The sequence below is a fragment of the Rutilus rutilus genome (genome assembly GCF_951802725.1).
Source record: "Rutilus rutilus genome assembly, chromosome: 21".
Classification (NCBI taxonomy): domain Eukaryota; kingdom Metazoa; phylum Chordata; class Actinopteri; order Cypriniformes; family Leuciscidae; genus Rutilus; species Rutilus rutilus.
In genome coordinates, this window is record NC_140226.1 from 35,099,326 (window position 1) to 35,121,825 (window position 22,500).

Sequence of the window (22,500 nt, forward strand, 5' to 3'; positions counted from 1 at the left end):
GAGCCGTGAGCTGCTCGTACAGGTCCATCGGGCTCGACATCTTTACCTGTAACACACCGATACTGTAATAACTCTTTATGACTCTTCATAACGAGACTGACATATGCTCGCTGCCGCATGCCAGCCTGTAAACACAGATCTGCAACCAGTGTCATGACCAGCGCTCACACGAGCAATTATTACAAGTTCATTTCAGTATTTAATAGTAATGAAGAATAAACAAACGCACCTTTTTGAGTTAGATGGTTTAATTCATTCCACTTGCATCAGACACACTGTGCCAGTGTCACACCGATCTCAGCCCTACCGGAAACATTCGCGCCATGTAGTTCCGGTCGCATGTCTCACACGTCACTGTCAGCGAAAATATTTTTATTAAAAACACTTTTAGTCATACTGTATTTGACTTGGATAACGGCGATGCACACAACCTGAAATATATAAGTTGTGTATTTTATAAACACGAATTATTCTTTTTTAAAAGACTCTTATTTTGTCGCAGAAACAACCGCTTCCTCTACAAGAAGTGCTTATCACATAAGAGAATCAATATCAAAATTTGGATTAAACATGTGTCGTGAAAACACACGATTATTAACCCCACAAACCAATGTAACGGCTAATCCAAATAAGACAGCTGACACTTTTAGTCCTACTCTGTTTTACTCAGATAACGGTAATGCATAAAAGGTGTTCATTAAAACGAGACTCTTATTTTGCCTGTAAATTCCTCACCCGCTCTTAGTCTTCCGGAGTTTCGCTCCCTGATATTTCAAATTAAAAACACCGCACGACAGATGCGAATATTAATCATATAAACAAGAATAACTGACTGTCTGTATTGTTATACCAACGATTTAAACTGATACACAGATGCGTATATTATGAAAGGGATTTGACGGATCAATATTCGCTAATAACAGATGATGTTGATGATGTCAGTTACTCGTCGTTTAATGTGAGTTTTTGGACACACTAGTGTACTCTGCTTCTTTATTTTTAATTATTAGAATAAATTCAAGAGACATTTGTCGTTTTACTAAAATCTCGTTTTATTAGTAAGATTTGTATTCTTTTTTTTTTAGTCTAAAATGTTTGACTGTTTCATTAATAAGATTATTATTCTTTTTTAATCTATTTTTAGTTAATATATATACATATATATGTGTGTGTGTGTTATTGATATTGTTGTCCATGCAGACACATGCAGTGGTTTGTGAGTGATGATCATGGCTTCACTGGTGGATTATGAGGATTCTGACAGTGATCCGGATCAAGATCTTCAGTCTGCTGCTCCTCATCCTCACCTGGAGCTTTATAAAGATCAGTCCCTCATCATGAGCTCTTCGTTATCCTCATCATCATCAGTAAGCGTGTCTGGCTGCAGCAAGAGAGCTCATCCTCATCTGGAGCTTTATAAAGATCAGTCCCTCATCATGAGCTCTTCGTTATCCTCATCATCATCATCCTCATCATCAGTAAGCGTGTCTGGCTGCAGGAAGAGAGCTCAGCCGCAGCCGGCCGGAGTCAGGCCGTATGTTCCTAAGAGGCAGCGGGTGTCCACTGCAGCGGCCGAGACCCCAGAGACACCTCACACACCTCCACCTGCCGGAGCTCGTCTACTGTCCGAGGTCTCGGAGAGGGTCCGGCCGTTCCTGGCACTAAAGCCCGGTCGGGTCGAGCTGCCCAGACGAGTGCAGTGTCTCCTTCAGGCCCACCAGGGTCCAGTGAACACACTGCAGTGGAGTCCAGTGGATCATCTCAGTCACCTGCTGCTCTCGGCCTCCATGGACAACACCTGCAAGGTATGAATAACACCACCTAACCCAACACAACACAACCTAACCCAACACAACCTAACCCAACAAAAAACATAACACTCACAATCTAACCTAACAAAACCTAATCTAACTTAACCCAACAAAACCTAACCCAAGCCAACCCAACCCAACCTAACCCAACAAAAAACATAACACTCACAATCTAACCTAACCCAACCTAACCTAACCCAACAAAACCTAATCTAACTTAACCCAACAAAACCTAACCCAACCTAACCTAACCTAACCTAACCCAACCCAACCCAACCTAACTCAACAAAAAACATAACACTCATAATCTAACCTAACCCAACACAACCTAACCTAACCCAACACAACACAACCTAACTCAACCCAACCTAACCCAACACAACCTAACCTAACCCAACACAACACAACCTAACTCAACACAACCTAACCTAACCCAACAAAAAACATAACACTCACAATCTAACCTAACCCAACCTAACCTAACTTAACCCAACAAAACCTAATCTAACCTAACCCAACCCAACCTAACCCAACACAACACAACCTAACTCAACATAACCTAACCCAACCCAACCTAACCCAACACAACACAACCTAACCCAACAAAAAACATAACACTCACAATAACCTAACACAACACAACCTAACCCAACACAACCCAACACAACCTAACCCAACAAAAAACATAACACTCACAATCTAACCTAACCCAACCTAACCTAACTTAACCCAACAAAACCTAATCTAACCTAACCTTATGTAGCCTAATCTAACCCTACAAAACATAACACTACTCAACCTAACTCAACCTAGCCTAGCATGACACAACACAATCAGCCGCTTCTTCTACAGGTGTTCACTCTTGGGGAAATAAGGATTACACTCTTCATTCCCTGTGTTAGCACTAAGGCACTGGAGGCTGTGCTGCTGTATCGTGAATAAGTCACGGATGAAGGGTGTTGTTCGGCTCGAGTCAGCCGTCACTTATTCCCGATACAGTGCTAGCCTCCAGTACATTATTGCTTTTATAAAACGGTCACCACATAATACAAGTATTAAAGCCGAAAAATGTGTATCTATGCAACTTTCATGAAGTAAAACCACTAAAAGCCTTCCTTCCGCTGGAAGAACTAGTCCCTGACCGTAAACAGCAACAGACGTTACACACATTATTTCACCAGTAGATGGCGGCAAACACTGTCTTTATGAGTGAGTCAGGCGGTAGAGGAGACTTTTACACTGAAAGGACTGAAACTTGTGAACACAGAGAAGGAAGAGCAACTGACCGATGACTGAGGCACAGGAAACCCCTGAACTGTTCAAAAGGACACGATTTGTTATGATGAATATAGGGCTGACCTGAAGAAGCTATCTCTACTGTAAATGCAGGAACACTCGCTCACTCCATCTCCCACACTACTCTACTCTAGCTTCAATGAACAATATCAGTGAGCACATGTGTTTACGTTGCTAAGAGTGGTTGCTAGGGGTGTGTGTAGTGATGCACAGAACCGTTGGGTGAAGCGGTCATGTGTTATCGTGAATAAAACACAGCTATTGACCAATCAGAATCAAGGATTGGAACTAACCGTTTTACAATACAGTTTACCTATACATTTAAGTACCGAGTAATATTAATGATCAACATTTGGTTCAGGGTTAGTCGCATTATTTACATGTAAAATATGTAACAAGGGAACTGTAAAATAGTGTGTCACCTAAATCAGTGAAGCAATATCAGAATGTGGATTATATTTGCCACACAAACGCCTGATGGTTCATCTCTAACCCCAGAAGGCCAATACTGGGGGAATCCAGTTCATCATTAACAAGACGTTATCATTAAAACTCTGCATGAGAATTATCCACCTCATTTAAGCACATTTTGGGGATTTATGAGGATCTTGGCATTTCCATCCAGAATTTTATTATTCAATATCACACAATTCAGTAAAGCCTGTGGATGTGAACACACCGGGGTTCAGGACCGGAGGAGTGTGACAGGAGGAGTGTGTGTTCATGTGTGTGTCCCTGCGATGCGGCTCCATCACGGTCAGGTGAACATGTGTGTCGAGACCCAGGAGACACACACACACACACACACTCACGCTCATGTCCTCAGGACAGGTGAACTCACACACACACACACACACACACACACTGAACATTATAACCAACCGTTCAGATATTCATGAGAAATGTTCACGAGGACAGATGGAAGGATCGATGAACCAGAGACTAGGAACTAAACCCGTCCTGTTTCTGCTGGGTTATAATTCATAATTCATCTGGTGTGTGTGAGTGTGAGTGTGAGTGTGAGTGTGAGTGTGTGTGTGTGTGTGTGTGTGTGTGTGTGTGTGTGTGTGTGTGTGTGTGTGTGTGTGTTGACTTTCAGTCTGTTTCTGCTGATCTGATTGTGAGGTGATGTTGATCACGGACAGCTTGTTCTGCCCACAGAGGAAATGAGAACCAACACTATCAGATGATGTTTCGTGTGTGAGTGTGTGTGTGTGTGTGAGTGTGTGTGTGTGTTTAATAATGAAGCATATCTGGAGGGTCGAGGAGCGTCTCTCAGTCTGTATCTGTCTGGTTACAGGACGTTCACTCTTCCTCTCCCCGCCGGCTTTATCTGTCGGGATTCGGGATGATTCCTGTTTAATTCAACTCCCAAACTCATGTTTTTATATAAAACCTCTATTATCTCATCAGAATGAAAGCCTGTTTCCAGCACAGTAGAAACACAGTCATCAGGCTTTGATAAATCATAATTTTGACTTTTTATCTCAGAATCATGACTTAATTTCGTAATTTCATAATTTCTACTCATAATTTTTACTTTTGTCATAATTATATAGCATGTCATAATTTCGATTTATGTCAATTTCGATTTTCTCCATAATTATGACAGTCTTAAATATGACCCATAATGTTGTCATAATTTACTTAGTCATAATTTCGACTTTGTGTCTCATAATTGACTTTTTTATTTTTTATGAGAATTTTGACCAAAAATTCTAATTATGTCTAGTATGTCATAATTCAGAGTTTTAATGTTATAAAGTCAGAAGTAACTGTTATTATAACTTTTTATGGCATAAATATTCAATTCAATTCAATTCAAATGTATTTGTATAGCGCTTTTCACAATACATATTGTTTCAAAGCAGCTTTACAGAAAGTGCATTTCAGAAATGTACATAGAGAAATACAGTTAGTTAATCATGTATTGATTTAGGGCATAAACATATCGCCAGCGTCGAGTCGTCTCTTCACGGGCGTCGAGTCGTCTCTTCACGGGCGTGTGACTCATACGTCAAATATGACTCATAATTTTGATTTATGTCACAATTAAGATTTACGAAAGCATGATTTTCCCCCTTGTGTGGCAGAAATGGGCTTCCATATGTTAGAGACTGGACGAATATAAAATATGTGAAATTCTGAAATCCTGTTGTGAAATAGTTCCTCTCTTCCGGTTTCGGGTCAAATTGACCCACATATTTTTATGTTAAAGAACAGTTGCACATAGACAGAAAAGTAAACTGAGTCTTACATTTCATAAATTGTCATGTATTTCATATTTTAGTAGTTGGTGAGTTGATGATTTATTTATTTCTTTTTTAACTTGACTATTTACTGTCTATCCTGACAAATTGCAAGAAGAAATAGTTTAATCAGAGTTTTTCAAGCCGTTTAAAAATCAAATGCAACATAATAGGAGGGTTTTAATGTCAAATCTGTCGCATTCATGACACAATGAGCGAATGTGGAAAAAGATAAAAAAGTTGAAAGTTGAAAAAGTTTACATTTGTTTTTCTTCTTCATCGGAATGGTACGAAACTTGGTAAAGGTTTAGACACTTGCTGTGCGAACACAAAAAAAATCACGGACATGATCTGAACAGGTTTAATGGTCCTGAAAACAATAGTCCCACTTGTGCTCCTCGCGGTCAGAAACGAGCGCATTCCCAGATAGCAAAATTGGTGTGGCCCAGATCTGGCCCACACTTGACACTTTCATCTGGCCCACATACCGCGCGGAATGATGGCACTTGGGCGGTCCGCTCCTGTTTGCCGGATATGGGCCACAATTAAGCCATAGCACTGCCGCATGTCAGCCGTAAACAAAACAAATGAAGCAGAACTGGCCCATATCTGGCCCAGACACCAAAGTTGCTGTGGCCCAGATCCGGCCCACACTTGACACTTTCATCTGGCCCACATACCGCGCGGAATGATGGCACTTGGGCGGTCCGCTCCTGTTTGCCAGATGTGGGCCACAATTAAGCCATAACAATGCCGCATGTCAGCCGTAAACAAAACAAATGAAGCCGAATTGGCCCACATCAGGCCCACACTTGACTGTGGCCCATATCCGGCAAACAGGAGCGGACCGCCCAAGTGCCATCATTCCAAGCGGTATGTGGGCCAGATGAAAGTTTCAAGTGTGGGCCGGATCTGGGCCACAGCAACTTTGGTGTCTGGGCCAGATATGGGCCAGTTCTGCTTCATTTGTTTTGTTTACGGCTGACATGCGGCATTGCTATGGCTTAATTGTGGCCCATATCTGGCAAACAGGAGCGGACCGCCCAAGTGCCATCATTCCACGCGGTATGTGGGCCAGATGAAAGTGTCAAGTGTGGGCCGGATCTGGGCCACAGCAACTTTGGTGTCTGGGCCAGATATGGGCCAGTTCTGCTTCATTTGTTTTGTTTATGGTTGACATGCGGCATTGCTATGGCTTAATTGTGGCCCACATCTGGCAAACAGGAGCGGACCGCCCAAGTGCCATCATTCCACGCGGTATGTGGGCCAGATGAAAATGATGGCACTTGGGCGGTCCGCTCCTGTTTGCCAGATTTGGGCCACAATTAAACCATAGCAATGCCACATGTCAGCCATAAACAAAACAAATGAAGCAGAACTGGCACAAATCTGAGCCACAGTTCATTTTAATTCGGGCCCAGATTCGACACCTTGTATGTATACCTGAAATGATGGCACTTGGGTGGTCCACTCCTGTTTACCAGATCTGGGCCACAAGCAGGCCATTTGTTCAGCCACATATTAGCCAAGAATGAACTAAATAAGCCTTAAATGTGTGTTTTTGTGTGTGCATGCTGTGCCATTTAAACTTTGGGAAACTCAGTGACTGAATATCACTGACACTAAGTGAACTCTGCATCAACAATATCCAACATACAAAAAAGAGAAATGTAAAAATGGCCCCTCTTTATGTTAAGATAAGTTACAACAGATGATTCAAACACATTTCTGAAAACATTTGCATCATTTATTAATATTGCCAAAGAACAACCCACTGCAAGTTTACATTTTCAAAACTGGAAAGCAATCTACACAAAAAAACAAACCAAAAAAAACCCCAACAATAAACAAACACAAAATATATGCATAGAAAGCATAGTAAAAACTAAATAAAAACAAAACATGTTTCCAGTAGCCTTGGTCATCCAAAAAAACAAACAGACAACACAGAAGTTAACACGCTACAAAACCTTGGCAAATGGAACCATCCAAAATTATAGAATTTGACCTCCTTGACTGGGCCCTTCTGCATCATGGCAATCTTGCAAGCCTTTATTGGATACACAAATGAAAAAAAAAAAAAACTGTTGAATCAGTAACAGAACGCTGATAATACAATAGTGTTGAAGTACAAAACAAACACACACACAACTACTTAGAAGCCAAATTAAATAAAAAAGCCCTAAACAAAATATAATAAAAAAATAAAATAAATAAATACAAAACAAAAAAAGCAGGCACTGTAGTGAGAGATGCGTTCAGGAATTACCTGCGTCTATACACCGTCTATTTACTAATAGTGAAGCTGCAAGTTTTAAAAACTTTAAAAACAGCTGTCTCTGTGCTTTAATCAAAGCAGCACATTAATACTGAATGGTGAATAAATGGACTGGAACTACCAGTGCATTAAACGGTTTGGTAACACTGTAAGGTCTTATTTGTTAACATTAGTTAATGTATTAACTAACTAACATTAACTACATTATTTATTAAGCTTTCTTAAAGTTACAGTCAATCATTGTTTGATCATGTTAGTTCACAGTGCATTAACTAATGTTAACAAATAGAACTTTTGATTTTAGTAATGCATTAGTAAGCATCACAATTAGCATTAATTACGATTAATAAATACTAGGGGTGAAACGGTACACAGAAGTCATGGTTCGGTTCATGCCTCGGTTCGGACATCACGGTTCGGTACGAGTTCTGTACAATGGAGGGAAAAGCAAAACAAAAATGTAGAAGGCATTTTTTTTTTCTTGTGCATGTCTGTAGGCTGTACCACCAAAGGAAAATAAATGTCTTAAAGGGATACTCCACCGTTTTTTCATATTAAACTATGTTATTCCCTTAACTAAGATACATACCTCTCTCGTCTCAGTGTGTGCACTAAATCGCTCTGTCTTGCGGCGAAACTTTAGTAGCACTTAGCTTAGCCCAGTTCATTCAATATGGGCCAAGCAGACAAGCTACCAAACACCTTCACGTTTTCCCTATTTAAATACAGTTACTCGCGTAGTGTAACTCGACCTAGGACGGTGACACAAAACAAAACGTTGTGCTTTTCTAAGCGTGTAAAATGGATAACTATATTGTATGGTGGAATACCATAGCAAGTGCTTGGAAGCACTTCGACTTGGCGCAGTAATATCTTCACTAGAGGGAGCGGGGGCCGGTGAGAGGATTTTTCACGAGTGAAGATATTACTGCGCCAAGTCGAAGTGCTTCCAAGCACTTGCTATGGTATTCCACCATACAATATAGTTATCCATTTTACACGCTTAGAAAAGCACAACGTTTTGTTTTGTGTCACCGTCCTAGGTCGAGTTACACTACGCGAGTAACTGTATTTAAATAGGGAAAACGTGGAGGTGTTTGGTAGCTTCTCTGCTTGGCCCATATTGAATGAACTGGGCTAAGCTAAGTGCTACCAAAGTTTCGCCACAAGACAGAGCGATTTAGTGCACGCACTGAGACGAGAGAGGTATGTATCAACTCGTCTTAGTTAAGGGAATAACATAGTTTAATATGAAAAAACGGTGGAGTATCCCTTTAAAGGAGAACTCCGGTCAATTTTAACATTGAGCTCATTTTTTTGTAAATTTGGAGTGCTGTCAGTACAGAGAACAACGACAAAAATCGGTGTTGCCTACACCGTGTTATCCTCTTTTTAAAACTTGCACCCTGTTGACCAAAATGGGGCAAGTTTTAAACCTGCTTTTAGCCTCTACTGTGTGTGATTCTTTCAGAGTGAACACGGTGAATCTGACAGCAGTAGATGTGAAAGATATGAATAAAAGTGATGTTAATTCAGCCAGCGCACATTTATTTACTTCCTGTTTTCGGTCGAAGTCCACAGTAGTCGATTGACGAGTTCTCCACTGTTTCTTAGTTACCTATGATCACGCGCGTGAACTCGACAATCGACTAATGTGGACTTAGACCGAAAACAGGAAGTAAATACAGGTATGAGCGCTGGCTGAATTAACATCACTTTTATTCATATCTTTCACATCTACTGCAGTCAGATTCACCTTGTTCACTCTGAATAAAATCACTCACATGGCTGTGCACTTGTAATGACACATCAAGGATGTTAAGAGGCTAAAAGCAGGTTTAAAATTTGCCCCAACAGGGTGCAAATTTTAAAGAGGATAACACGGTGTAGGCAACACCGATTTTTGTCATTGTTCTCTGTACTGACAGCACTCCAAATTTACAAAAAAATTTGCTCAATGGGATTGAGAAATTGACTGGAGTTCTCCTTTAAGCCTTGTATTTTTTTTTTTAAGTTTTATTAATAAAGTAAAGGCATAGAACCAGTTTATTTGTAGTGCATTGACAATAGTTTTATATAATTAGTTTATTAATTAAATTAATAAAAATACAAAAAGACCTTGAGATATGTTTTGTAATTGTACCTGAATGAATTTAAAATAAATTTGCTACATTTCAGATCAATATATTTGTTTTCCTTAAAATTTTAATTTCTAACTTTATTCTCATGTTAATTATACATAATTTATTTCTGTATAAAATAATACTACCATTAAAAACACATTTGATTTTCTTTTTTAATCAATGTAGAATGTGTAACTTAAAAAAACAAACAAATTAGTGCTCTGTTTATTTTTAGGACAAGAAATGAAAACCAATGCAATATGATGAATGTCCAAAAGATGGCACCCACAGACTGTTTTTAAATGGGGTTGGATAAATATTTTTTGCTTTTAAACAATGTGTGTGTGTGTGTGTGTGTGTGTGTGTGTGAGAGAGAGAGAGAGAGAGAGAGAGAGAGAGAGAGAGATATTTTGGTTGGGTGACAGTTGTAGGTTACAGTTTGACAAGAGTTAACAGTTTGACAAAAGCACAATGTTGTGTTTTATTGCAAGTGTACACAAATATAAGTAAACACTTTGCAGTTTGAATGATGTCCTGTATGAACAAAATGATGGAGTATGTTTTTATGTTTCCACTGTTCGATCGCGCCCGCGCCTCGATCTCTCTCTCACACACGCACGCACACAACATATTCCAGCATTGCAATCTTGACATCGCAGCCTGTTCATTATAGACACAGAGCTTCAGAGCTAAGGCGGAGCTACAGATTAGGTGTCCCTAAAGAACATGCGTATTTAACAGTAGTCCCGCTTTACATTAATTAATTTGCACGCAAGTTTTATTTATTTTTATACCGTGTATTCTCCGTGTATATTCATGCACCGAACTGTGACGCCGTACCGTTTCGGTTCAATACGAATACATGTACCGTTCCACCCCTAATAAATACTGAAGAAGAATTGTTCATGCCACATGTTAACTAAAGTAGTTAAACTTGTAAAGTGTTACAAATGGCTAGGCTACACCTTGCAGCCAATCAGAATAAAGTATTCAGACAGACCATGGTATACACATCTAGCAAAAACGCAATGTAACTGACTTACTGGTGTCTTGGACCCTCCTCCGTTTCTCTTTCTCTTCTCCCTCCGTCTCGGTCACTTGCAAGATGAAGCCATTTTTTAATAAATGATTCGATCTCTTGATCGGTGGCCGCAGCTGTCAGTCTGTTGTTTCTGACAGTTCCTAAAAAAATATAACATTGTAAATGCAAGGATGGACTACACAACTTTTAAAATCTTAGGACCCAATTACGTAACACAAGCATTAGCGCATAGTTAATGCATAGTTAGCCAGCGCCAATGTAAAGAACATTTTGGCCATGGCCAAGGACACTCTTTGCTTCCAGATGCCCAAAAGGAACAAGTTTGATGCCTGCTAGGAAGATCGGACTGCGTCAAAAAATGGAAATCACATTATGAAATAAATGTTTATCTCCAATACACATTGGCCACAATTATTGACACCTCTAGATTTTGTTTACGAGTAAAATATCTCAGAAGTATATTCCCATTAATATTTATCTTTTTTTAGCACACCAGGGTGACTAGGAACATGAAATTGTCCAGCTATGACTTCTTGTTTCACAGGAGTTTAAATATGAGGAAACACAAAGGCCAAATTCCCTGAATCATCCATCACAATGAGTAAAACCAAAGAATATAGTTCTGATGTTCAGCAAAAGATTGTTGAACATCACAAAATAGAAAGTGGCTGTAAGACAATAGCTAAAGAATTTAAAATCCCCATTTTGACCATCAGGGCAATAATTAAGAAGTTATAATCAACTAATGATGTTACGAATCTGCCTGGAAGAGGACGTGTGTCTATATTGTCTTAATGGACGGTGAGGAGGAGAGTTTGAGTGGCCAAAGACTCTCCAAGGATCACAGATGGAGAATTGCAGAGATTACTGGAGTCTTGGGGTCAGAAAGCCTAAAAAAAAAAAAAAAAAAAAAAAAAAAACCTACATCCCCACATGTTGTTTGGGAGGGTTTCAAGAAAAATCCTCCTCGCTCCGCTAAAATTAAACTCCAGCATATTCAGTTGTCAGACACGACTGGAACTTCAAAAGGGACCAGATTCTATGGTCAGATGAAACAAAAAAAAAGGGGGCTTTTTGGCAGCAAACCCACTAGATGTGTTTTAAACTGTAGGCTATTTTATTCCCACCCGCAGTTTTCTGTAGCAAATCACATTGACACATGTTATTAAGGTGAAAACATCCTGACTCAAAACATAAAGCAGGCCAACTAATGTTAATTTTATAACTACTAGGGTATAATAAAAATGTGAAATACATAGAGAAATAGCCTAATACCTGACCCAACTTTTAAATAGTCTACCTGAACCCAAAACATCTATTATTGTTACTTTGTAATCAAGCTTTTATTGTAAGAAAAAGCATGTAGTTTTTTTTATTTATTTGTGCATTATTCCTAGGGTTAATGAAACATTGCTGTCACAAAGTAATACAACTAGTGCAGTATTATGTCCAATGTATAAACATGAATGTCAAATTACACTATATTATTAGTATTATTTTTTTTCATTGTTGTGCCAAAATAAGACACGAGTTTTAAAATACTTTAACCGTGCAGAACTGACTAAAGGTTGGGAGAGTGATAACATGAGCAAATCTAAATGTAACGTTAATGGCGCGCCGAGCAATCGATACTTGTTTCATTCGTGACAACCATAATAGATCTAGCTTAGAGTTGAACTGCCAAAATAATGTAACTTCGAATATAAATTATTCCATCGACTCTATATAACACAACATGCAGACTCCAACTTGATATAACGAAGCAATCGCTAACAAAAAGAAACATTTATGGATTACGTCTTACCTTGACTTTTTGCAGTACTGGTATCCGTCCTCCGTCCTCCTGACAATCCTCTGACGTTTTGGTTTTGAGCGCCTTTTTCGCGCTTTCCGGCAACGTTTAAATTTAAAGGGCCGTGAACTGGAAAATCGTCAGTTAGATTTTTTTTTTCTTCACAGACAACTACAAATGCAGTAAATATTATATTTAAACATAATGGATCTTATCTCTAATCAGCAAAAAAGTGGGAACATTTTGTCATGAATGCAGGGCTTTGAAAAAGTATTCAAGAAAACATATCAAAATAATATTTTCTCATAGCAGGTTCTGCTGATTTGTCATCTTCATTTAATTGTATTTCATCAATTATAGTGTCAATTAGTATTATAATTTTTTAATCTTTAATAAAGATTGTTTATAACCTAAAGATGACAGTTGTATAAATGTCAATTATATTTAGCCAGAAATGTAAGAAAAATTTAAGGTTTATTTAGAATAAAATATTGTTTATATATATATATATATATATATATATATATATATATATATATATATAAACATTTAATATAATATAATATTATACATATAGCCTACATTTAACATAATATAATATTTTACATATTTAAATATTTTAAGGGAGTTTAAAATATTACCCTTTGTGGGGTCACTTTGACACACCTAGGAACAGTGAATCGCAACCTTTTTGACTTCAATGTCCCCTTATATTCTCCACAACAAATCCTGTACATTTGTTATAAAAATAGCCAAATAATGAGAAATATCTTTTCTCATTGGTGGATTTAGTTTTGTCATAATTTTAAGTCATCTTGAGGCCCCAGTGGAAGTTTGTCCAGGTCTGCTCTAGAAGTTAGATGACACTGCTAGCAAGATAAGCAAGGTTACACCGAGTAGGCTACATACAACATGTTCCTGGCTTAACATCTTTGTTGATCCTGGAACAGCATTCGACCAATTAGATTTGAAGTTTGCAGTTGTGTCAAGTTTAGGCTTACAACCATGCTTTTAGATCAATGTTATTATCATTTCCCTCTGATTGTAGGTTTAGGGTTAGGGTTAGGGTTAGGGTTAGGGTTAGGACTATTTTTATGGACAGGAATGTTGTTCCAAGATCAACAAAATATATTGATACAGGAGCATGTACTTGGCAAAATCATTGTGCCCCAAGCTTTGCACAAACATCAACTAAAGTATCTTCTTGCACATCCCAAAACCATAAAAAGTCTTCATAAGTTTGAACCTAGACACTTGAACTTTTCTAGACACTGTACCTACAAAACATATGTTAGCAATAGCATATATGTCATAGATGTAAGTACATGTAGCCTCACATCCAGCCTAAGTGTCTACTCCATCCATACCAAAAAATATTGTTAAATGTTGTTAAAAAAATGTTTAAAAAATATTCAGGCCATTACAGGTTCAATCTTTGTCCCTTTTAAGCTAAATTAGCCATTTTCAGAAGTGTGGCATCGAATCCAGAAATGGACTTACCACGTAGGTTTTAATTTTTGGGAAACACAAAGAATATTTGCCACGTCGAATGTGAGCCAAGTTAGACTTACACCCTGCAATGCTGACTGTGCCGTATATATTTCCCAAATTGTAATTAATTATTTGGGCAATATTTGCCATGTCAAATGGGGGCCACTTTTGCCTCACATCGAGATGAGATAGTGCTCACTGAGCCATATCTTTGCCAAAACTGGCCCAGATATGTTTTAAGATAAATGGGTCACATTTGCAGCATTATATGTGGGCCACTTTTGGCTCACACCCAGATGAGCCAGTGCTCACTGAGCCATATCTTTGCCCAAACTGGCCCAGATATGTTTTAAGATAACTGGGCCACATTTGGAGCATCATATGTGGTCCACTTTTGGCTCACACCCAGATGAGCCAGTGCTCACAGAGCCATATCTTTGCCAAATCTGGCCCAGATATGTTTTAAGAAAACTGGGCCACATTTGCTGAAACATATGTGGGCCATTTTTGGTTTACATCCAGATCAGTCATTGTCGATTGTGCCACGTTTTTGCCATAGGTGGCCCACATTTGGCTTGTGATATTTGGGCCATATTCATTATTTATCATATGGGCCACTTTAGGCTCACATCCAGATGAGCCAGTGCTTACTGAGCCATATCTTTGCCCAAACTGGCCCATATATGTTTTAAGATAACTGGGCCACATTTGGAGCATCATATGTGGGCCACTTTTGGCTCAAATCCAAATGAGCCAGTGCTCACTGAGCCACATCTTTGCCCAAACTGGCCCAGATATGTTTTAAGATAACTGGGCCACATTTGGATCATCATATGTGGGCCACTTTTGCCTCACACCCAGATGAGCAAGTGCTCACTGAGCCATATCTTTGCCAAAACTGGCCCAGATGTGTTTTAAGATAACTGGGCCACATTTGGATCATCATATGTGGGCCACTTTTGGCTCACACCCAGATGAGCCAGTGCTCACTGAGCCATATCTTTGCCAAAACTGGCCCAGATATGTTTTAAGATAACTGGGCCACATTTGCAGCATCATATGTGGGCCACTTTTGGTTTACACCCAGATGAGCCAGAGCTCACTGAACCATATCATTGCCAAAACTGGCCCAGATGTGTTTTAAGATAACTGGGCCACATTTGCAGCATTATATGTGGGCCACTTTTGGCTCACATCCAGATGAGACAGTGCCACTGAGCCATATCTTTGACAAAACTGGCCCAGATGTGTTTTAAGATAACTGGGCCACATTTGCTGAAACATATGTGGGCCACTTTTGGCTCACACCCAAATGAGCCAGTGCTCACTGAGCCATGTCATTGCCAAAACTGGCCCAGATGTGTTTTAAGATAACTGGGCCACATTTGGATCATCACATGTGGGCCACTTTTGGCTCACACCCAGATGAGCAAGTGTTCACTGAGCCATATCTTTGCCAAAACTGGCCCAGATGTGATTTAAGATAACTGGGCCACATTTGCAGCATCATATGTGGGCCACTTTTGGTTCACACCCAGATGAGCCAGGGCTCATTGAGCCATATCATTGCCAAAACTGGCCCAGATGTGTTTTAAGATAACTGGGCCACATTTGCTGAAACATATGTGGGCCACTTTTGGCTCAAACCCAGATGAGACAGTGCCACTGAGCCATATCTTTGCCAAAACTGGCCCAGATGTGTTTTAAGATAACTGGGCCACATTTGGATCATCATATGTGGGCCACTTTTGGTTCACACCCAGATGAGCCAGAGCTCACTGAGCCATATCTTTGCCAAAACTGGCCCAGATGTGTTTTAAGATAACTGGGCCACATTTGGATCATCATATGTGGGCCACTTTTGGTTCACACCCAGATGAGCCAGAGCTCAATGAGCCATATCTTTGCCAAAACTGGCCCAGATGTGTTTTAAGATAACTGGGCCACATTTGGATCATCATATGTGGGCCACTTTTGGCTCACACCCAGATGAGCAAGTGCTCACTGAGCCGTATCTTTGCCAAAACTGGCCCAGATGTGTTTTAAGATAACTGGGCCACATTTGCAGCATTATATGTGGGCCACTTTTGGCTCACATCCAGATGAGACAGTGCCACTGAGCCATATCTTTGCCAAAACTGGCCCAGATGTGTTTTAAGATAACTGGGCCACATTTGCTGAAACATATGTGGGCCACTTTTGGCTCACACCCAAATGAGCCAGTGCTCACTGAGCCATATCATTGCCAAAACTGGCCCAGATGTGTTTTAAGATAACTGGGCCACATTTGCAGCATTATATGTGGGCCACTTTTGGCTCACATCCAGATGAGACAGTGCCACTGAGCCATATCTTTGCCAAAACTGGCCCAGATGTGTTTTAAGATAACTGGGCCACATTTGGATCATCATATGTGGGCCACTTTTGGCTCACACCCAGATGAGCAAGTGCTCACTGAGCCGTATCTTTGCCAAAACTGGCCCAGATGTGTTTTAAGATAACTGGGCCACATTTGCAGCATTATATGTGGGCCACTTTTGGCTCACATCCAGATGAGACAGTGCCACTGAGCCATATCTTTGCCAAAACTGGCCCAGATGTGTTTTAAGATAACTGGGCCACATTTGCTGAAACATATGTGGGCCACTTTTGGCTCACACCCAAATGAGCCAGTGCTCACTGAGCCATATCATTGCCAAAACTGGCCCAGATGTGTTTTAAGATAACTGGGCCACATTTGCAGCATTATATGTGGGCCACTTTTGGCTCACATCCAGATGAGACAGTGCCACTGAGCCATATCTTTGCCAAAACTGGCCTAGATGTGTTTTAAGATAACTGGGCCACATTTGCAGCATCATATGTGGGCCACTTTTGGTTCACACCCAGATGAGCCAGGGCTCATTGAGCCATATCATTGCCAAAACTGGCCCAGATGTGTTTTAAGATAACTGGGCCACATTTGGATCATCATATGTGGGCCACTTTTGGTTCACACCCAGATGAGCCAGAGCTCACTGAGCCATATCTTTGCCAAAACTGGCCCAGATGTGTTTTAAGATAACTGGGCCACATTTGGATCATCATATGTGGGCCACTTTTGGCTCACACCCAGATGAGCAAGTGCTCACTGAGCCGTATCTTTGCCAAAACTGGCCCAGATGTGTTTTAAGATAAATGGGCCACATTTGCAGCATTATATGTGGGCCACTTTTGGCTCACATCCAGATGAGACAGTGCCACTGAGCCATATCTTTGCCAAAACTGGCCCAGATGTGTTTTAAGATAACTGGGCCACATTTGCTGAAACATATGTGGGCCACTTTTGGCTCACACCCAAATGAGCCAGTGCTCACTGAGCCATATCATTGCCAAAACTGGCCCAGATGTGTTTTAAGATAACTGGGCCACATTTGCAGCATTATATGTGGGCCACTTTTGGCTCACATCCAGATGAGACAGTGCCACTGAGCCATATCTTTGCCAAAACTGGCCTAGATGTGTTTTAAGATAACTGGGCCACATTTGCTGAAACATATGTGGGCCACTTTTGGCTCACACCCAAATGAGCCAGTGCTCACTGAGCCATATCATTGCCAAAACTGGCCCAGATGTGTTTTAAGATAACTGGGCCACATTTGCAGCATTATATGTGGGCCACTTTTGGCTCACATCCAGATGAGCCAGTGCTCACTGAGCCATATCTTTGCCAAAACTGGCCCAGATGTGTTTTAAGATAACTGGGCCACATTTGCAGCATTATATGTGGGCCACTTTTGGCTCACATCCAGATGAGACAGTGCCACTGAGCCATATCTTTGCCAAAACTGGCCCAGATGTGTTTTAAGATAACTGGGCCACATTTGCTGAAACATATGTGGGCCACTTTTGGCTCACACCCAAATGAGCCAGTGCTCACTGAGCCATATCGTTGCCAAAACTGGCCCAGATGTGTTTTAAGATAACTGGGCCACATTTGCAGCATTATATGTGGGCCACTTTTGGCTCACATCCAGATGAGCCAGTGCCACTGAGCCATATCTTTGCCAAAACTGGCCCAGATGTGTTTTAAGATAACTGGGCCACATTTGCTGAAACATATGTGGGCCACTTTTGGCTCACATCCAGATGAGACAGTGCCACTGTGCCATATCTTTGCCAAAACTGGCCCAGATATGTTTTAAGAAAACTGGGCCACATTTGCTGAAACATATGTGGGCCATTTTTGGTTTACATCCAGATTAGTCATTGTTGATTGTGCCACGTTTTTGCCATAGGTGGCCCACATTTGGTTTGTGATATTTGGGCCATATTCATTATTTATCATATGGGCCACTTTAGGCTCACATTCAGATTACACTTTGCCATAAGTGCCGCATCTTTGCCTAAAAAGGCCCACATGTAATTTAAAATATTTGGGCCATATTTGCCATTTTACATGTGGGCCACTTCAGGCTCAGACACATTTGGTCCGGGCCATAAGTAGGCCTGAGTGCCGCATCATTGCCTGAAGTGGCCCACATCCGTCTGCTATCTGGGTTGTAAATGAATGTGAGGCGAGTTTCCTCTAGTGGAGGCGTTTGGTACTGCAGCCGAACACACTCTCACTGAAAGATCATTTTTGAGATATCAAGCTAAAATTTTTAACACAACTTGTTTTTATGGCTTTGATTTTCTAACAGTTTTAGAGTAAAACATGTTTTTGAAAATATATATTTCATATACAAATTTTAAATAGTATTTTTTCACGAGTTTATGTTGGAAATGTAATTTTCAGGTCTATGCTCAAAAAGTGCATAAATTGATTATAAATACAGCGTAAATATAATTTAGTACCATAAAATCCCCTAAAAATACAAAATATTAAATAAAAAAACATTATCAAACTAAAATATAGTACATTAATTTAATTGAAATAAAAAAATACATTTCGGTCATTTTTGAGCAACACGTGAAGAGCCCCAGAGGGTTAATAGAGTCACGGTGCGGTGATACTGGCGTTCTCGTTGAGCTGAACGTGTGTGTGTTTGTAGGTGTGGGACGGTGTTGGCGGTGGGCGGAGCTTACGCACTTACTCCGCCCACAGGGGCGCGGTCCGTGATGCGTGTTGGCTGCCGTGTGGGCGTCGCCTCCTCTCGGGATCGTTCGACGGCACGACGGCGCTCACTGACGCGGAGACGGGTGAGTAGTGAGTGAGTGAGTGAGTGAGTGTGAGGAGAGAAAAATAAAGGAAACTTACATATTATACCCAAAATATTCTTCATACAGTGACTACCAGTGACATTAATAAACATTTGGGAGCAAAAATGATTGGGACACTTTGAGCTGATCATGTTTTGCTGAAGTGTTTCTTCTTTAATTGCTAATGCTCTTTTTACACACAGACTGAACACAATGAAGCATTGCTTGGTGATTGGTTGAGCTAAACTGGTATTATCTAATTGTGTAGTTAAATTTAACAGCTGACAGATATTCAACATAATTCATGTGTGAGACAGTCTAACAGAAGGACGGACAAAACCAGTCAAATATCAACTGAGTTCTGCTCATATTTTATTACCATTCTCTAAACTATAGTGAATAAACTGATGATGTGAGAAACGTTGAAGATGTGTGAGTAAGGTTTGGTTTGACTGTGTGTGTGTGTGTGTGTGTGTGTGTGTGTGCGCAGAGAGACGGAGGATTCAGATCATCATCATGATTGTTTGATGTTTACAGGAGAAGTGAAATGATCCTTCAGCTGCTCATCACGAGAGACGCGCTTCTTATCGGCCGTCAGAGAATCACATTCATTAATGAAAAACACGGAGGACGCGTGTTAATTATGCAGGAGATGATGTATCGGCTCCACAAACATCTGCACAATCTCATGTGTTAACATTACATTAGATTACTTAAACTAATAATAACTAATGTTAACAAATGAATCTTATTGTGAAATGCTACAAAAAAAACAGTGGAGTTTCTTCAGACACTCAAATCAAATTAAACTTGATCATATGCAAATCTTCTCATTAATATGCATGAGTTGATTGTCATATGAATCATGTCACAGTTAATAAAGAAGTGCTGCTTTACCAACATTCACAGTTCGTCCTCAGACATATTCCACAGTTTTAGTCAATTATGAAACTAATTCACATTCAGCTCTTCAGAAGAATAGAGTCATTATGGTTCTCGTCTGATAGTGTCACTGCAGTCAAATCAATAATATTACTGAATATTAAGTGTCTTTGAAACTAAAGTAGCGACACTGAATTGACTGACTGCATGATTGATTGATTGATTGATTGGTTGATTGGTTGGTTGGTGGATTGATTGGTTGATTGGTTTATTGATTGATTGGTTGGTTGATTGATTGGTTGGTTGGTGTATTGATTGATTGATTGATTGATTGGTTGGTTGATTGATTGATTGGTTTATTGATCGATTGATTGCTTGATTGGTTGGTTGATTGATTGATTGATTGGTTTATTGATCGATTGATTGACTGACTGATTGGTTGATTGATTAATTGATTGATTGGCCGATGTCTCCTCAGGTCAGACCGTCGCTCAGATGGACAACGGTTTTAAGGTGACCTGCGTCGCCCCGCGACCTTCCGACCCCGACGTGTTCCTGAGTGGCGGCTTCAGTTCAGAGGTCAAAGCCTGGGACGCCCGCTGCCGGAAGGTCAGTCTGATTGCAAACCCTTCCCATGAGCCTTTGCTTGGAGTGTGTGTCTCAGGCGCTGTGTGTCGCAGGTGCTGCGCGTGTATAAAGCTGCGGTTCAGCAGACGCTGGACGTCTTGTTCCTGAGCGGCGGCCGAGAGTTCGTGAGCAGCACCGACGCCGTGAGTCGAGACTCGGCCGAGCGAACACTCATCGCCTGGGACTTCCAGACCTCCGCCAAACTCTCCAACCAGATCTTCCACGTGAGAACCTTCCCTGAGGACACGGACACATTCATGCAGACACACTAGAAAAGGGTGTTTTCCTTTTAGAACGCTAGGGCTCTATGGTTTACATGCGGGAAAACAGGGACGGAATCCACTCATACAAACTGAATTTACTGTATAACGCAGAATTTCACAGAATTTGTCATTTTTAATGAGTAAATAAAAATCAGGTCAGAACATTTTAAATATTACACCTGCATGTGTGTGTGTCTGTGTGTTTAATTCCACATTCTCACACACTGAAGCACGCGTGACGCTCGTGTGTGTGAGGACATGAACACACAAACTTCATCTGAGAGTCACTTCAGCATTTTACCGTTTCATTTGAGAAAAACTTTCGTCATATCATAAATAAACCCACTCAGAGGTCTGCACGGCAACCCGTCAAAATAAAAGTTCGGTTTAACTTGAAGAAATTGTGACAGAAATATTTTACTGTTGTACAGTAGTACACTAATAATTATAATTTATTATTAAAACTTTTTTTTAAAGGAATAATCACAATTTTTCTTCCATGTTTCAATTTTAACTGTACAGCTGTTAGAAAAAAACAGTGACTAAACAAACCCCTAGTTTGACCAAAAAAAAAGATCATTTAAATTAATGTTTTATTCCTCCATTTGATTGCCAGAAAAATATAAATACACAACACAGAGTTTCTGGGGGGAAAAAAATCCTAGAAATGAGAATTAATATGAATTCAATTAATTAGACTTGATTGAAGAAGTTGAACAAGTAGACAATTGATTATTAAAATTAAGTTAAACCATTTAAATGGAACCCAGAAAACTTAAAACGAAAAACAGAGAATTTGGTAAAATTAAAACTAAATAAACTAAACTAAAACTTATTTTTTAAGGGCCCTAAACATGTACTTTTTGTTAAACTTTTAATAAAGTGTTGTTGAATTGTATGTTTCATTGTTTTAATTACTTAGACACTCTTTTTGATTACTAAAATTGTATTTAACCATTAAAATGGTGTCCAAAAAAATACACGAAAAAATGATATAAAAAGGAATTTGGAAGTTGTTTAAGTTGTTGATGATGATGATGATGATGTTGTTGATGTTTATGTCGTTGTTTATGTTGATGTTGTGTTAGGAGCGCTACACCTGCCCGAGTCTGAGCGCTCACCCGCTGGACGCTAGCTTCATCGCTCAGACTAACGGCGGCTACATCGCGCTGTTCTCCGCACAGAGGCCGTACCGCATGAACAAGAGACGCCGATACGAGGGTCACAAGGTCAGCGCCAAATCACGTCACATGATCACCTGCATATTCCTGTGACTGAAGGCCTCCTTCACCTCTGTACAGATAAAACCTTGTCAAAATTATGCCGGTTCGCATGGACACGTGGAAGCGACAAAAAATTCTGTATTATGAATTTTTAAGGCCAGACAAGTAATTTGTCGATGTCAATTTGTAAAGAAAGACACATATATATATTCACACACTCATATCTATATAGTTAAAGCGCT

General features: G+C 40.0%; 2 protein-coding genes and 1 long non-coding RNA gene across 3 annotated transcripts in view; 1 reads left to right on the plus strand and 2 right to left on the minus strand.

The window, feature by feature from the left end:
* wars1 (tryptophanyl-tRNA synthetase 1) overlaps positions 1 to 318 on the minus strand; it is a gene marked incomplete at its 3' end in the record, with an annotated part of 15,315 nt that extends 14,997 nt beyond the window's left edge. Inside the window, exons 1-2 of the mRNA XM_084392591.1 lie at positions 230 to 318; positions 1 to 46 (exon numbers count right to left, since the gene is read on the minus strand). The exon at positions 1 to 46 is cut by the window's left edge and continues 44 nt beyond it. Of these exons, the coding sequence (XP_084248717.1) occupies positions 1 to 40 (40 nt within the window). The 5' untranslated portion in view covers positions 41 to 46; positions 230 to 318. The remainder of the gene's footprint in view (positions 47 to 229) is intronic.
* Positions 319 to 709: 391 nt separating this feature from the next.
* wdr25 (WD repeat domain 25) overlaps positions 710 to 22,500 on the plus strand; it is a 22,187-nt gene continuing 396 nt past the window's right edge. The window contains exons 1-6 of the mRNA XM_084392594.1: positions 710 to 958; positions 1,201 to 1,805; positions 19,116 to 19,263; positions 20,624 to 20,754; positions 20,826 to 20,996; positions 22,124 to 22,264. Of these exons, the coding sequence (XP_084248720.1) occupies positions 1,224 to 1,805; positions 19,116 to 19,263; positions 20,624 to 20,754; positions 20,826 to 20,996; positions 22,124 to 22,264 (1,173 nt within the window). The 5' untranslated portion in view covers positions 710 to 958; positions 1,201 to 1,223. The remainder of the gene's footprint in view (positions 959 to 1,200; positions 1,806 to 19,115; positions 19,264 to 20,623; positions 20,755 to 20,825; positions 20,997 to 22,123; positions 22,265 to 22,500) is intronic.
* On the minus strand, positions 1,822 to 2,546 carry LOC311280436. Its single transcript, XR_014625672.1, has 3 exons — positions 2,480 to 2,546; positions 2,386 to 2,405; positions 1,822 to 2,310 (listed from the first exon to the last, which is right to left on the minus strand). It is a non-coding gene; the product is annotated as an uncharacterized lncRNA (long non-coding RNA).